General features: G+C 41.6%; 1 protein-coding gene across 3 annotated transcripts in view; it reads right to left on the reverse strand.

The window, feature by feature from the left end:
• LOC141100585 (elongin-A-like) overlaps positions 1-15,795 on the reverse strand; it is a 90,117-nt gene that overhangs the window by 21,871 nt on the left and 52,451 nt on the right. For 2 of the 3 annotated variants that reach the window (XM_073589145.1, XM_073589147.1), the window contains 5 exons: positions 7,721-7,777; positions 3,889-4,001; positions 1,357-2,143; positions 696-798; positions 138-305 (listed from right to left, as the gene is read on the reverse strand). In XM_073589145.1, the coding sequence (XP_073445246.1) occupies positions 138-305; positions 696-798; positions 1,357-2,143; positions 3,889-4,001; positions 7,721-7,777 (1,228 nt within the window). The remainder of the gene's footprint in view (positions 1-137; positions 306-695; positions 799-1,356; positions 2,144-3,888; positions 4,002-7,720; positions 7,778-15,795) is intronic. The other variant, XM_073589146.1, reaches the window with a different exon arrangement.

A 15,795-nucleotide genomic window follows, 5' to 3' on the forward strand; every position in this document is an offset into this window, starting at 1 on the left:
CTTGATGGCTCATTAAGTCAACCATCAAGTATGTGGAAAGATCAAAGTCAGGGACAGGTCCTTTGATATAAATATATCAAAGGTGGTGAAGGGGTTAACCGCCTTAATGTGAATGAATTGCTACTGCTGATACTTACAATCAATATTATTTTGAAGAATCCGTATGCATTGTTCATAGAGCGATAACATTTTGGGAAGGTATATTATTTTGGAACCAGAGTACACCAACATTTTTGAATTAAGCCGCCGTCCAGTAAATTCACATGATTCAGGCTTCATTTCGGGTAAACTTTCTGGAATGCTCTCTGGGTAAAGAGAAAATATTCATGAAAAAAAGCATAAAAAACATCAATGTAGAACAGATATTTCTAATAAAGTATATTTTACAAGGTTATACTAATATGCTATAAAAATAGCCAAGGATATACTAATATGTTGGGAGATCATTTTTATTTATGCAAAAGTCTATATGCGGTTATCACTGGTAGGTTTCTATTTAAGGAACTCTGTGGCTTTTAAGCCAAGGCTCCAGTGCTACACAGCAAAGCTTGTCAACGCAAGAAAGCATGCACAGCTAAAATTAATAGTCTAAAATTAAAAGCAAATTTCTCACTTCAAATTGCAAAAATAGTCCTAAATAGTGATCATTTTAATTTAACATTTTCAGGCAACAATGTTTGTCCCAATGTGCTCACCTTTATATTCACTTGGGTGAGGTGGGGAACAGAAAATTGAGTAGTCGGCCAAAATCTTGGGAAGCGGGACATTGAGTAAATCCTCAAGACAGCTTTTTTTCACCTGAAATTAAAACACTCACCGAAAGCTTATAAGGAACACATCATTTGTGAAGCTTTGCCTATTGATTTAAAGCTTTCACTTTCTATGATCAGTATGTCACTCATATAGTCAGGTCCACTGTAGTGAGAGTGCGTGAGATGGCAAGCGCAAGACAGCAAGAGAGTGGGCGCAAGAGTGAGAGCAAGCATGTACACTTACTAAAAGACAACCACTATATTTTTGTCCACATTGGTTATCATACCAATAATGCTTCAAAATTACCAAGAAGACCTTTACTGCTCAAATTAAAAAAAATAAAAAAAAAAAGTTAACTGCGTGCAAGTTAAATTAAAACGGAAGTGTTCCCATTCAACAACCCATATTTTGAGTTTTGTCGCTCTATCTGTTGATCTGCTGCAGGGTGACACAAAGATAACAGCAGTGCAGTGAACAGTGATCTCAGCAGCTTGTGCCATCCACATTGGCAGAGCCGCAGATTTCAGTGATTGACAGCACTGCAGCCTGTGCTTTTCCTTTAAAAACATTTAACTAAATTTGACCAAATTTGCTTAAACTTGCCTCTATACGCTCCACTTCTTCCTCTTCATTTATGAGACTTTGATGTTCAGCTTTGGATATTTCCAAATTACAGTATTGCTTACACACCTTCTCTACTTTTCTTGGAGGTTCATTTATTGGATAGGATTTCTTTTTTCTTTTCTTTGACGCTTGGTCATAATTGAGATAAGACTCAAAAGACATTGTGGGAGTTTCAAACTCCTCACCGGAAAAAGTGTTCTCCGCTTTATTGTTGTCCCTTTCCCTAATGCCATCCTTGCTTTTGAGTCTGTTGGACCCAGAAGACTTGCTGTCATCCTTAGTAGAGGACTTCGATTTCTTTTCAGTACTCAATGAAAATACATTTTTGATCTTCTCCTGGTGCCCTGACTTACTTTTCTTTACACTCTTTGACTGGGAACTCAAAATAGTTTTTTCACGTTTTTGTTCCTTGCATGGTATATTCTTATCAGGTGTCTTTTCTTTGGGCAGATATTTTTTGTCATTGACCTTTGTGTCTATTTTACTAGAAGCTCTTTGTTTTTTTTCTATTTGAGATCCATAAATCTTACCCTTATTCGAATGCTTCTCTTTAGAATTCAAGTTAACTTCTTCCAAAATGTCATTCGGTGCATGTTTAGGTTTAGAAATCAGCTTCTTGTCTTTGACTTCCTTTTTGGTTTCTTGTTTAGAATTTGAAATCTTTTTCTCCTCTAAAATTTCCTTTTGCTCATATTTGGATTTTTTAGTGGGTTTCTTATTTTCCATAATTTCTTTTTGTTCATCCATAGAATTTGGCATGCAGGTACTACAAAGTAAAAATTAGTGCAGTTTAAAGGACAAAGAGTTACACCTCTCTAGAGCAAAGTTATACAGAGCCATACCATGGCAGCCATTGTAGTCAACTGAAGTCATACTCTACCTTCTTATTCTTTGATACAAAAGGTAATAATAGCATGCAGTTTCAGCTGACATATTTTGTAGGTTTTTATCCTGGGAAGTATTGCTTCTTAAGGGTATGTGCAACCTCATGCTCTGCGGCCTCCCCTCAAACACTCTCGCACCCCTCCAATCTATTCTAAACTCTGCTGCCCGACTAATCCACCTGTCCCCCCGCTATTCCCCAGCTTCTCCCCTCTGTCAATCCCTTCACTGGCTCCCAATTGCCCAGAGACTCCATTACAAAACCCTAACCATGACATAGAAAGCCATCCACAACTTGTCTCCTCCATACATCTGTGACCTCGTCTCCCGGTACTTTCCTGCACGCAACCTCCGATCCTCACAAGATCTCCTTCTCTACTCCCCTCTTATCTCCTCTTCCCACAATCGCATACAAGATTTCTCTCGCGCATCACCCCTACTCTGGAACTCTCTACCACAACATATCAGACTCTCACCTACCATCGAAACCTTCAAAAAGAGCCTGAAGACCCACCTCTTCCGACAAGCCTATAACCTGCAGTAACCACCGATCGACCAAACCGCTGCACGACCAGCTCTACCCTCGCCTACTGTATTATCACCCATCCCTTGAAGATTGTGAGCCCTCGCGGGCAGGGTCCTCTCTCCTCCTGTACCAGTTATGACTTGTATTGTTTAAGATTATTGTACTTGTTTTTATGTATACCCCCCTCACATGTAAAGCGCCATGGAATAAATGGCGCTATAACAATAAATAATAATAATGTTAAAAATTTGCCCCAGACATTTCTGCACCAAAAACATATGTCTTGGCAAGAAAATGCAGCATAAAGTTCAGGCAATTTTGATGCATTTTCTTTATTATGCATTGGAATGGGCAAATAATGTTGCTAAGAAATTTTACATGCTACAGATTAAAAATGGCTTCAGATCTACAGGGAAAAATAAGTAACGCGTGCATGAAACTTGAGGAGCCTCAGTCACTTTGAAGGTAATTAGGAAATCCTTCAGGTTTTGTGTCAAAACTGCGTGAAAAAAAAATGTAAAAAATAACCCAGCAAATACTAAACGTATGCTCATACCATTAAAATATAATTTATAGGTTTTAATATAGACAGCCTAACTTGCAACACACTAAACGCACATATGAATAGAGCATTTGGCCTTGCTTAAACAATTACATTTGAGATTTATATCAGAAGGTTCTTCAATTTTTTGTTCATGCATTTTAGATTCATACTTCTGGATAAGTGGATCAGGGCATACATTAGTAATTCCAAAAAATATTCTGCCCCATAAAATGACACCAGAATTAAAACTACATATAGTGGGTCAAGGGACCCTTTACAGAAATGTATAGTCGTCCTGAAGCTTATGAAAAGCAGACATTTTTCCTGTAGACACTAATTTTAGATGTTTATAGGAACACAGAAGAAATGACAAGATACCTGGTCTACCAATTTAAAGTTATGGCCACCCAAAATGTTATTAACTACTGCTGCCAGCTCACAATTTAAGCTTTGCTATATTGATAAGTCTGACAACCAACATTGGGACAAATATTCACTTTTTTTTCTCCAGACCTGTAAATCTCTAAAAACCAAAGAAGTTCAAGCAAACTGCACTTACATCTCCTGCACCTCGGGAACTAATTTCTTCCATTGAAGTACAATAGATTTAGCAATGTCTCCCACTTCAGTGTGTTTGCGGAAACTGTTCACAGTCTTTCCAACTCCAGTTTCCTTTAAAATAAGCATTTTTGGTTGGAAAGAGAAGCAAGCAAAAAGGTAAGTTCAAGTTTACACAATAAAAAGGTCATTAAAGGATGACAAGAAGCATAGGCTGTAAAGCAGAGATTAGGTGGTAAGGGTTGTACCATGTTTAGAAGTTATCTTGCTGGAGGTCAGACCACCGAGATGCCCACCAATCCCAAGTACAAAGCTATACCAGCCCTGTATGAATAGAGCAGATATTCTGCATGATCAGCTCTGCTCCATTCTTTATGGAACTGGTGGAGTTGGTCAAGTATTGTCCCCTTCTCTGAATTGGCGAGTCCCAACTATCAGACCCCTAACAATCATTAAGTTATTTGCTATTCTATTGATAGGGAATATATAATGAAAACTGGTTCTACCCCTTTATGAACCTGCAATTTCCCATTTTTTTGCACTTTTGTTACACAAGTTATTTTCCTCCCCTTATTCCAAGGGTCATACTTTTTTTTTTAGTTTTCAGTCAATATAGCTGTATGAAGGATTTTTTTTTGCAGTACGTGTTGTACTTTTGAATTACATTGATTTTAACATATAGTGTAGTGGAAAACCAGAAAAAAAAGCTTCAAGTGCGGTGAAATTGCAAAAAAAAAAAAAAAAAAAAAAAAAGTAATTCCACAATGGATTTGTGTTTTTTTTGTACCTGTTAGGCATCAGGTTTCTGCATCTGCTCTGCAGGAATCCAGAGCCTCACATTCTGTGGTCTCCTGCTGTCTATCTACCGCAGAGGAGATTACTTTGCAGCAGATCGCTCCGGAGACTAAGTCCCTCTGTTCTCCTACTGGGCATGCTCACGAGACGATCTCCCATTGGAGATCGGGAATCATGTGCCCAGGTCCTGCTCCAGATCTCATTGGTCCATCTCGGAGATCTGGAAGCTTCCGGAAGCTCCCGGCTATAAAAAGTGCGCATGACCGTTCGGCCATGCGCTAGTATAGACTCTACTTGCTACATGTGTGAATGAGGACGGATGCATGAACCTGCGAATGACTCATTAAGACTTCCCTCCCTCTGATATTACAAAGGTGTCCAGGGACTTAGATTAGAGTCAGCGCCAGCGTGTGGCAAGCCTCAAGCCACTACTGCATCATCCACAGTGCTAGCGTCCGACATTGCATCTGCTTCCTTGCTTTATCGACTAGTGGCAGTATCCTAAGCCGCGCTGCAGTTGCAGCCCTCTTTGGAGTCCACAGTAGCGACGCCGCACGCATGGTAGGTCTAGACGGACGCAGCTCCTCTGTCTTGGGTCCTGCTCCTGTGACCAGATACCGTGTGTGCATTTACCTGAGACCTGTGACACTAACAGGCTCAGCCTTTTTGTTTGTCTCTGCTGACATCTCTGTGAACAGAGACTGCTTAGCGCAGTTGGGTGACGCTCAACCAGCGTGCGCATTTCCGCCATATTCCTCATCTGTCACTACTTAGCAGCAGTGTTCACACCTACTGCAGTGTGGACCCCGAGCGGCGAAGTATTTATTTTTATTTAGTGCGTTCCGCCGTTCCTAACATGTACCATGCTCACTATATGGTAAAACTAACCTAGCAATATGATTCCCCGGGTCAGTGCGAGTTTGCAGATACCAAATAGGTTTATTTTTAAGTGGTAAAAAAAGGGGCAAAATTTTTTTGTCTTACACATTTCTTCTTTATGTCAGCATTGTCCGAGACCTATAGAGTTTTTATTTTTTCAGGATCTGGGGCTATGTGAGGGCATATTTTTTCTAGCTTGAGTTGACTTTTCTTTATGAGTACCATTTTGAGGCAGATATAAGAATCATAGAGTTGGAAGGGACCTCCTGGGCCATCTGGTCCAACCCCCTGCTCAAAGCAGGATTCGCTAAATCATCCCAGTCAGATGTCTGTCCAGCCTCTGTTTGAAGACTTCCATTGAAGGAGAACTCACCACTTCTCGTGGCAGCCTGTTCCACTCATTGATCACTCTGTCAAAAAGTTTTTTTCTAATATCTAATCTGTGTCTCCTCCCATTCAGTTTCATCCCATTGCTTCTAGTCTTTCCTTGTGCAAATGAGAATAAAGTTGATCCTTCTACAATGTGACAGCCCTTTAGATATTTGTAGACAGCTATATAGTCTCCTCTCAGTCTTCTCTTTTGCAAACTAAACATTCCCAAATCCTGCAACCTTTCCTCATAAGACAGGGTTTGCAGACCAGTCACCATTCTGGTCGCTCTTTTCTGAACTTGCTCCAGTTTGTTGATGTCTTTTTTAAAATGTGGTGCCCAAAACTGGACACAATATTCCAGATGAGGTCTGACCAAAGAGGAGTAGAGGGAAATAATGACTTCACGTGATCTAGACTGTATGCTTCTGTTAATACATCCTAGAATTGCATTTGCCTTTTTTGCTGCTGCATCACACTGTTGACTCATATTCAGTCTGTGATCTATTAGTATACCCAAGTCTTTTTCACATGTGCTGTCACTTAGCCCCATTCCTCCCATTCTATATATGCTTTTTTCATTTTTATTGCCCAGATGTAGTACTACGCATTTTTCCCTGTTAAAAACCATTCTGTTAGTTGCTGCCCACTTCTCCAGTTTATTTAAGTCTTTTTGAATCCTCTCTCTCTCTCTTCTCTAGTATTAGCTATCCCTCCTAGCTTTGGGTCATCAGCAAATTTAATCAGTTTACCCTCAATTCCTTCATCTAAATCGTTGATAAAGATGTTGAACAATACAGGGCCCAGGACAGAGCCCTGTGGTACCCCACTTGAGACATTCTTCCAACTGGATGTACAGCCATTTACGACCACTCTTTGGGTCCGATCACTAAGCCAGTTATGAATCCACCTAACAGTTGCCTTGTCCATTCCATACTTAGTCATTTTTTCAATAAGGATTGTATGAGAGACTTTGTCAAAGGATTGGATTGCCTTTTTATTGCATCATACTGCAATGTTGCAGCAGCCAAAAAGACATAATTCCGGAGTTTTGATTTTTTTTCTCGTTATGCCATCGGATTGTTTTATATTTTGATAGATCAGAAATTTCTGAATGTAGTGATACAAAGTGTTTTATTTAATCTTTTTAATTACTTTATTTTCAATGGGAAAAAGGGGGGCGATTTGAACTTGTGGGGTTTTTCATATTTTTAAAAACTTTTTACCGACTTCAATAGTCCTCTTAGGAGGCATGAAGTTGCGATTGTCTGATCACCTGTTCTATACATAGCATTTCAGGCATTGCTATGTATAGCAGAAATGATGCTCTCTTATGAACGCCAGCCAAGGGCCGGAGTTCTCAGGAGATTCACTATGACAGGCACAGGGGTCATCAGCAGACCCCTGGCTGTCATGACAACCCATCGGTACCCCCCGATCATGTGACAGGGGTGTCAATGGGTGAGATTAAATAAGCCATTAAGTGCTGGGAAAGATGTGTGCTTGGCATGCTAGCCCACATCATAGTCAGGGACACGACCTTTAAATATAAGTCAAAGTTCGAGAAGGGGTTAAACTCATAGCCACCATCACTTGTTCTCCAGGGCAGCGGAGCACAAGTATCATAGTTGCTTTCTGTGTTTTTCCTGTAGAGAATTGCAGAATAAATCTGTGATAACAAAAGTAACTGATATCATTTATATACCAGAGATTAAAAAAAGAATTAAAAAAAAAAATATTTTCTAGTATATGCCATTCTAAAATAATTGGACTTCTGTTTGAATACTTACCGCCAAGATATCCAATGAGATGTCAAGCACCTGTAAGCTTTTCAAAGCTTTAAAAATCTATAAAATAAGACAGGCAATTATTTCTCATCTTAGTAAGATATTATTATACAATTACAAGATTCTATTACAGTTTAGGTTGTACATACCGGTTTAGCAAATCTCAATGGATCCATAACAAAAAGCACAAAAGCAGAAAAACAATGGGGAAAAAGGCTGAGGCACACAAATAAAGTATTAAAAAAAAAATCCATATATACTTTTTATTCACATATAAAAATAGAGGCAAAAGACAAAAAAAGGAACCATAAAAAAAGATTAAAAACAAAAATGGAGTTTATGGGAAAAGATCTCGTCTAATGCTGTGTACAGATGAATGGGACAGTTATGATGAAGCTGATGATTTTTTTTTTTTTTTTTTAAACCAACACACACAATGGGCTTGTAGAGTTGAATGTGTCTATTGCATGTGCGGCATTTAGTCGATAGCCATTAGTGTATAGCTCAGCAAAAACACTTAATAACAAAGGGCTGACAAACCGCATGGCCAATAACAAATGACAACTCAATCGAGGAAAAAGTGATTTGAACGGGCTACAGCCATTATATTAAAGAGGTAAATTGAGTGTGGAGACAAGTGTTAGTAAAAAACTACGACAACGTCCTGTGCTCGGCCTTGTTTATCCCCTTATATGTCTGGCATTATATAGGAGATGAAATTTCTATAGCTCATTAATTTACAACATTCACATTCCTTACCACAACATAAACCGCAATGGTATAGCGGGTTAGTTAATAAAGCTTAAGCTGTGTATAGTAGGAAAGCCTACCATTGAAAAAAAAGAAATACGCAACGAAAGAATCGTCAGAAGCATAAAGCTGTAATGCTCATGTTAAAGCATCAGGCAGCAACTGCTATATCTGTAACTAAGTCTCAATATTAATATCAGCAGGTAGTTTTAATGTCTTTCTACTGCATTTGTTTTTTTTTTAGACCAAGACTTGTTTCTTTTTTTGGTGCATTTCAAGTACTAAAACCTATTTTTTCCTATTGAGATGACTGTATGGGATTATTTCTGTGGGGCAAATTTTTCATTTTTAGGGGCACGATCTTGGAGATGTGAAAAGTTTTTTTTCCACATTTTCAGTACTTTTGGGATAAAAATATTGATAGCATTTTTGTTTTTTTGATGAGAGAACGCTCTGACAAGTAATAAGTCTTAATTTATCAGCAGATTGGGAGTTCCTTTGTAAGATCCAAAAGTATAATATCACAGGTGGTCAATGGGCTGACAGGGATACTAATTGTAAAGTGCTGCAGACTATGTTGGCGTTATATAAAAACAATTATTAATTATTATTGATATTGTGGGCTCTTAGATGCTGCATCCTCTATAGACAGTGGAATCTAAGGGGAAAGTTGAGACCAACTTTATTGGTCTCCGTTAACACCTAGGGCAGCGTACAGCAGTGCAATTTTCCTCTAAAGTGCTGCCATAACAGTTAAAGGGATTGTCCACTTCTTCAATTCACATTTTGTCTGAGCCTAAAGAAACAAAATCTCCCTTCTGTTTTGAAAAAGGTTGAGTTATCGCAATACGCTGCCGAGAAAGGATTTTTTAAAATTTCCTAAAAGATCACTTATTGAACAAGTCTTTTACTTGTTTGTTGGGTGATTAGCAACCTGTCTATACTGCACAATTAATGGATAAAAAATTGGGCAGTATTTTTTTAAACCAATTCTTGAAGTTTACAAATATATCGCTCATACTTCTTGTGTATTACAATATTATACAACTCACTGATAAACACAGCTCACGGATTACATGAGCAGCAAGGTTTGTTCCAGGATAACGTTTACCAGCTCAGCACTTACAGATCTGTGAAGATCATTGTGATAATGTTGGCAGCTGCAGTACAGTGTGTTAGTTCGCTGTCTATTATCAGTCACCGATTGCTGTTCAGTGAGAAAATGCCAAAGAACAAGTGTCAGACAATCTCCAACCTTGCTAGTCAGAAATCGGGTGTGGAGGAGGTCTATAGATAACATTTTGGAATACATTGTTAAACTGCATACAACAAAGTTAATTGCAGGAAAGTGTCCATGTAGACAAGCATTGAGAGAGTTTCCATGTGCCACTTACACATTAGGTAACGATCTTCTCAATAAACATTTTGTGTGCGCTAAATTATGGCTTCCTTTCTCTTCTTGCAGAGTCATATCATAGGCAGAACTTGAAGCACCTTGATGACAATCAAAATCTTTCAAAACACCCGTGACCCTTATAATACGGATATATTCTTTCACAAAACTGTGGCCCTTTGGGCCTCCTGGCTCTCTTAAAGACAATGTGCAACATCAGTCAATGAGAAAGCAGTGCTTCTGTGGGAGACAAGTCTGAATATGTTCCCAAGGTTGCCAGCTGTTCGTTATATAGTCCTAAAAAGGCATAGCTCCCAACTGTCCTGGATCTAGCAGGACTGTCCCGACTTGAGGGTGCAGTCCCGCTGTCCTGGCAGGTCAGGGCTGTGTCCCAACTTCCACTCTCCATGCAAGGTCTTCTCTCTGGCGCCTTCTTCGCTCCACAACTTCTATTCTTCAGGAAGGGGAGGGAATGAGGAGGCCGACATCTCTGCTCTGCACACACTTCAACTACAGTTGCGTGAGAAAGTGTTTGCCCCCTCCCTGATTTCCTATTCTTTTGCATGCTTGTCACACAAAGGTTTCAGATCACCAAACAAATTTAAATATTAGAGAAAGATAACACAAGTAAACACAAAATGCAGTTTTTACATGAAGGTCTTTATTATTAAGGGAAAAAGAACTCCAAATCTAAAGGGCCCTAGGACTGTATGTCTAATTTAAAAGGCAAATTTTGCTAAAATACACAAAACTCCTGCATGTATAATGTAGGTAGGAAAGCAGATAGATGTCCTACAGAAGTCTCGGATTGATGTTCAGCTTCTAAATGTACTCCAATATGCCGGTAATCCAGTTTCCAGTGAACGGAAAAATAGGAGTAAATCTATTCACCAGTCGGCTTTTGATTTCCTAGTGTGTGGATGGTAAATGTACAAAGTGCCTGTGCAGAAGTCCAGCCAGCAGTGCTAGCACACACTCACCACTTCATGAAGGATGTTTCCTTTGAAACACATTGTGATAGAATCTGGACAGTTTGGGCAGACTTTCCTGCACCCATTGTGGAGAGTTGGTGCTTTGTTCTCTTTTTCCATTCACCGGAAACCGGATTAACAGCATATTGGAGTATTTTTAAAAGCTGAACCTCAAATCAGATTTAGGTAGGACATTTATCTTTACACCCACCTACATTATATACATGCAGAATTCATTGCGCCATTTGATTTTAGGTATATTTTAGCGTGGTTTGCCTTTTTACATTAGATTTTGTTCTGGCTTTTAGCAAGTTATAGCAGACAGTTTACTGCTTACTACAGCTGTGTGTACCCAAGGGTGGAGAGCACCAGTATATGTGCATATGTATTCAATTAAGTAAACAATTATTCTCTAATTTGTAATCTAGTCTCCCCAGTAATCGAACAAGCTTGAGGGAATTTTTACTAAATTTATAGGATTATAAGATTATACTGATACACAGAGATACAGTCATATGTAAAAGTTTGGGCACCCCTATTAATGTTAACCTTTTTTCTTTATAACAATTTTGGTTTTTGCAACAGCTATTTCCGTTTCATATATCTAATAACTGATGGACTCAGTTATATTTCTGGATTCAAATGAGGTTTATTGTACTAACAGAAAATGTGCAATCTGCATTTAAACAAAATTTGACCGGTGCAAAAGTATGGGCACCTCAACATAAAAGTGACATTAATATTTCGTAGATCCTCCTTTTGCAAAAATAACAGCCTCTAGTCGCTTCCTGTAGCTATTAATGAGTTCCTGGATCCTGGATGAAGGTATTCGTGACCATTCCTGTTTACAAAACAATTCCAGTTCAGTTAAGTTTCATGGTCGCCGAGCATGGACAGCCCACTTTAAATCATCCCACAGATGTTCAATGATATTCAGGTCTGGGGTCTGGGATGGCCATTCCAGAACATTGTAATTGTTCCTCTGCATGAATGCCTGAGTAGATTTGGAGCGGTGTTTTGGATCATTGTCTTTCTGAAATATCCATCCCCTGCGTAACTTAAACTTCGTCACTGATTCTTGCAGATTCTTGACAATAATGTGCTGATACTGAGTTGAATCCATGCGACCCTCAACGTTAACAAGATTCCTGGTGCCGGCATTAGCCACACAGCCCCAAAACAAGATGGAACCTCCACCAAATTTTACTGTGGGTAGCAAGTGTTTTTCTTGGAATGCTGTTTTTTAGCCTCCATGCATAACGCCTTTTTGTATGACCAAACAACTCAATCTTTGTTTCATCAGTCCACAGGACCTTCTTCCAAAATGTAACTGGCTTGTCCAAATGTGCTTTTGCATACCTCAGGCGACTCTGTTTGTGGCGTGCTTGCAGAAACGGCTTCTTTCGCATCACTCTCCCATACAGCTTCTCCTTGTGCAAAGTGCGCTGTATTGTTGACCGATCCACAGTGACACCCTCTGCAGCAAGATGATGCTGCAGGTCTTTGGAGGTGGTCTGTGGATTGTCCTTGACTGTTCTCACCATTCTTCTTCTCTGCCTTACTGATATTTTTCTTGGCCTGCCACTTCTGGGCTTAACAAGAACTGTACCTTAGAGTTGAGCGAAACGGGTCAAAAAATTTCAAAAGTCGGGTTTCATGAAACGAAACCCGACCCTAGAGTGAGGTCGGCCACGAGCTCGGCAACTTTAGCGCCAAAGTTGCGTTTCAAAAGTTTGTTTTCCGCCCTTTTTCAGCCAATCAGGATCCACGGACACTGGGCAACGTGATGACATAGGCAGGGGTCACCACCATCTTTGAGAAGGGCATGCAAGTGATTGGCTTGCTTTGGGGGGCGTCACAGGGGATATAAAAGGGCGTGCACGCCGACCGCCATGTTACTCATGCTGATCTCAGAATAGGGAGAGCTGCTGCTGCTGATTCTGTAGGGAGAGCGTTAGGCAGGGAAGAAGACACCAAAAACTGCTTCTGCTGCTAGCGATTTTGCCTGTACAACACACCAGTCACTGTGTGTGCAGTGCAAGTGGAGGCTATATTTTGCTGGATCAGCTGTGTTGGTTGTTAGGCTGCCTTATAAGGCTTCCTGATAGCTGCATTGCTGTTTTCCCACTGCTCTGCAAACTGCTTTTTTAAAAGCAATCCAAATTTTTTTTTTTTTGTCCTGGTGAGGTACTGAGCGTGCATTTTTTCAAACCATACAGCGGTGTACGCTGTTATCACGGCCACAGTGAAGCTGTGTGTGACTCTGTAAGAATAAGTTGAGGACATGTTCCGTTCTTACAGACCTCCACCTTCTAGTTTTGTCTGGTTTTCAAACAGTTAAGTATATTTGCTGTTTGATCACATTCAAAACTACAGAGTCAGCGTGACAGTCCGTATACTTAAAAAACACGGAGCTTGACAATTTTACGGACACCGGACAGCGGTGTACGTGCACGCTCCTTTCTCAGTGCCGTGTAACGGCTGTTATCATGGCCACAGTGAAGCTGTGTGTGACTCTGTAAGGATAAGTCGAGGACTTGTTCAGTTCTTACAGACCTACACTCCATGGAGCTGTTTTCACATACCATGCCTGGGTTATCAAGTGAAATGGTGAATTACCCAGGCCAAGATGAATCTGACATGGAGTGCACTGATGCACAGCCACTGATAGATGATTCTGCTGGTACATTCAGTCAGAGCACTACATTGTCCTCGCAGTGTAATGAGCCAGATTCTGACCCGGATGAGCCCCTTCCCGCATACTATACCACCATACACGGTGACACAGAGGAAGGTGCACATGACATTGAAGAGGAGGTGATGGATGACCCAGTTGTTGACCCAGATTGGCATCCATTAGGGGAAGAGGGTGCTTCTTCCAATAGCTCAGATGAGGAGGAGGAGCATCCACAGCAGACATCGACATCGCAACAGCTGTTATCTGGCAGGCCCGGAGCACTCCAAAGACAGGTTCCAAAAATCAAAAGAGTTGCTGGACAGCTTGTCCAGAGGGTCAAAATAGCACAGCGTGCTAGGCCGCAAAATGTCTGCCAAAGTAGGAAGAGTGCAGTGTGGCACTTTTTTGAACAAAATCCTCATGATCAGGCCAAGGTTATCTGTAAGAAGTGCGCAAAGACCTTTAGCCGAGGGAAAAATATGAAAAATTTGAATACCAGTTGCATGCTTAGACATTTAACCAGCATGCACTTGCAAGCGTGGGACACAACACCAAACCTCAAGTACCACATGTGCAACTGATCACAAAGAAGGTAGTCAGCAACGCTACATTGTTTCCCCCACAGTAAGCCCACCGGTTAGCACAGCAGCAAATGTTGAGGTGTCGTTGCAAGGCCAAAACAGTCAGGGAATCCCACTGTTATATCAACGAAAGACTGAATCTAGGCCATCAGAAAGAACACCAACTCCATCACCATCATCAACCCTCTCTCAGTCCGCCCTGTCCACCGATAGTTCCACCATATGCAGCTCTCAAGTCCAGCTCACCCTCCCAGACACTATGAGTAGGTCAAGAAAGTACTCAGTCTCTCATCCGCGTACACTGGGTTTGAATGCCCTCATTGCCAAACTAATCTCGTTAGAGATGATGCCCTATCGGTTGGTGGAAAGCGCAGCTTTCCGTGAACTCATGGCCTATGCAGTACCACGCTATGACCTACCCAGTCGCCACTTCTTCTCTCGCAAAGCCATCCCAGCCCTCCACCATCATGTGAAAGACCGCATTGTCCATGCACTCAAGCAGTCAGTGAGTGGAAAGGTGCACCTCACAACAGATGCATGGTCCAGTCGGCATGGCCAGGGCCGTTACGTGTCCATCACTGCGCACTGGGTTAATGTGGTGGATGCAGGGTCCACAGGGGACAGTGGTGGTGGGACAGTGCTGCCTAGTCCACGGTATAGGAAACAGTTGGCTGTAGGCGTTCGACCCTCCTCCTCCTCCAGAAGTGAAAGCTCGTCCACAGAGCGCAGTCGTACGAGCACTCCATCTGCAGCTGCCACTGTTGCACACGAGGTGTCCCCCTATCGAGCAGCTAGTGGAAAGAGTCAGCAGGCTGTGTTGCAGATGATGTGCTTGGTCGACAGACACACCACGGAGGTGCTGGCGAGTACTTTCAGCGACAAACTGAGTCATGGCTGGGCAGTATACATCTTGAGGCAGGCAAGGTAGTTAGTGATAACGGCTGTAATTTTGTGGCAGCCATAGCCCTTTCAAAACTCAGCCACATACCTTGCTTGGCTCACACCTTGAACCTGGTGGTGCAGTGCTTCCTCAAAAATTATCCGGAGTTAACAGCCCTGCTCCAGAAGGTGCGAAGACTGTGCGCGCACATCCGCCGGTCGCCTGTACACTCCATTCGTATGCAGAAGCTGCAGCGATTGCTCCACCTTCCCAACCACCGCCTCATTATCGACATTGCAACAAGGTGGAACGCCACCCTGCACATGGTTGAGCGGCTGTGCGAATTGAGGCAGGCCATAATGCATTTGTGGGAGGATACACGGCCAGGCACTTTGAGAGCAGACATGGAGTTGACAGGTGTGCAGTGGTCGAAGCTGAAAGACCTCTGTAAAGTCCTTCAGTGTTTTGAGGAATGCACACGGCTGGTAAGCGCAGACGACGCCATCCTAAGCATGAGCATCCCACTTATGCGTCTGCTCATGCAAACTTTGACGCACCTTAAGGAGCAGGCGTCTGCAGCCAATGTTGACGAGGAGGAAGAGGAGGAGGGAATCCTTGATGACATTCAGCCATTGTCTGCTCAGGGACCTCTCCTGGAAGAGGTGGCGGAAGAAGAGAAGGAGGAGGAGGATGATGATGGGGATGATTACTTAGGGGAGGAGGATGCATCTCATGGGGCAAGTGAAAATGTTGGCATGGCAAGGTCTGGTACAGGGTTTGTGCGTGACTGGAGGGATGTGGAATTGCCAGAAAGTGCTCCTCCAAC

The sequence above is a fragment of the Dendrobates tinctorius genome, unplaced genomic scaffold (assembly GCF_039654945.1).
Source record: "Dendrobates tinctorius isolate UK_male_01 unplaced genomic scaffold, ASM3965494v1 ptg000107l, whole genome shotgun sequence".
Taxonomy (NCBI): domain Eukaryota; kingdom Metazoa; phylum Chordata; class Amphibia; order Anura; family Dendrobatidae; genus Dendrobates; species Dendrobates tinctorius.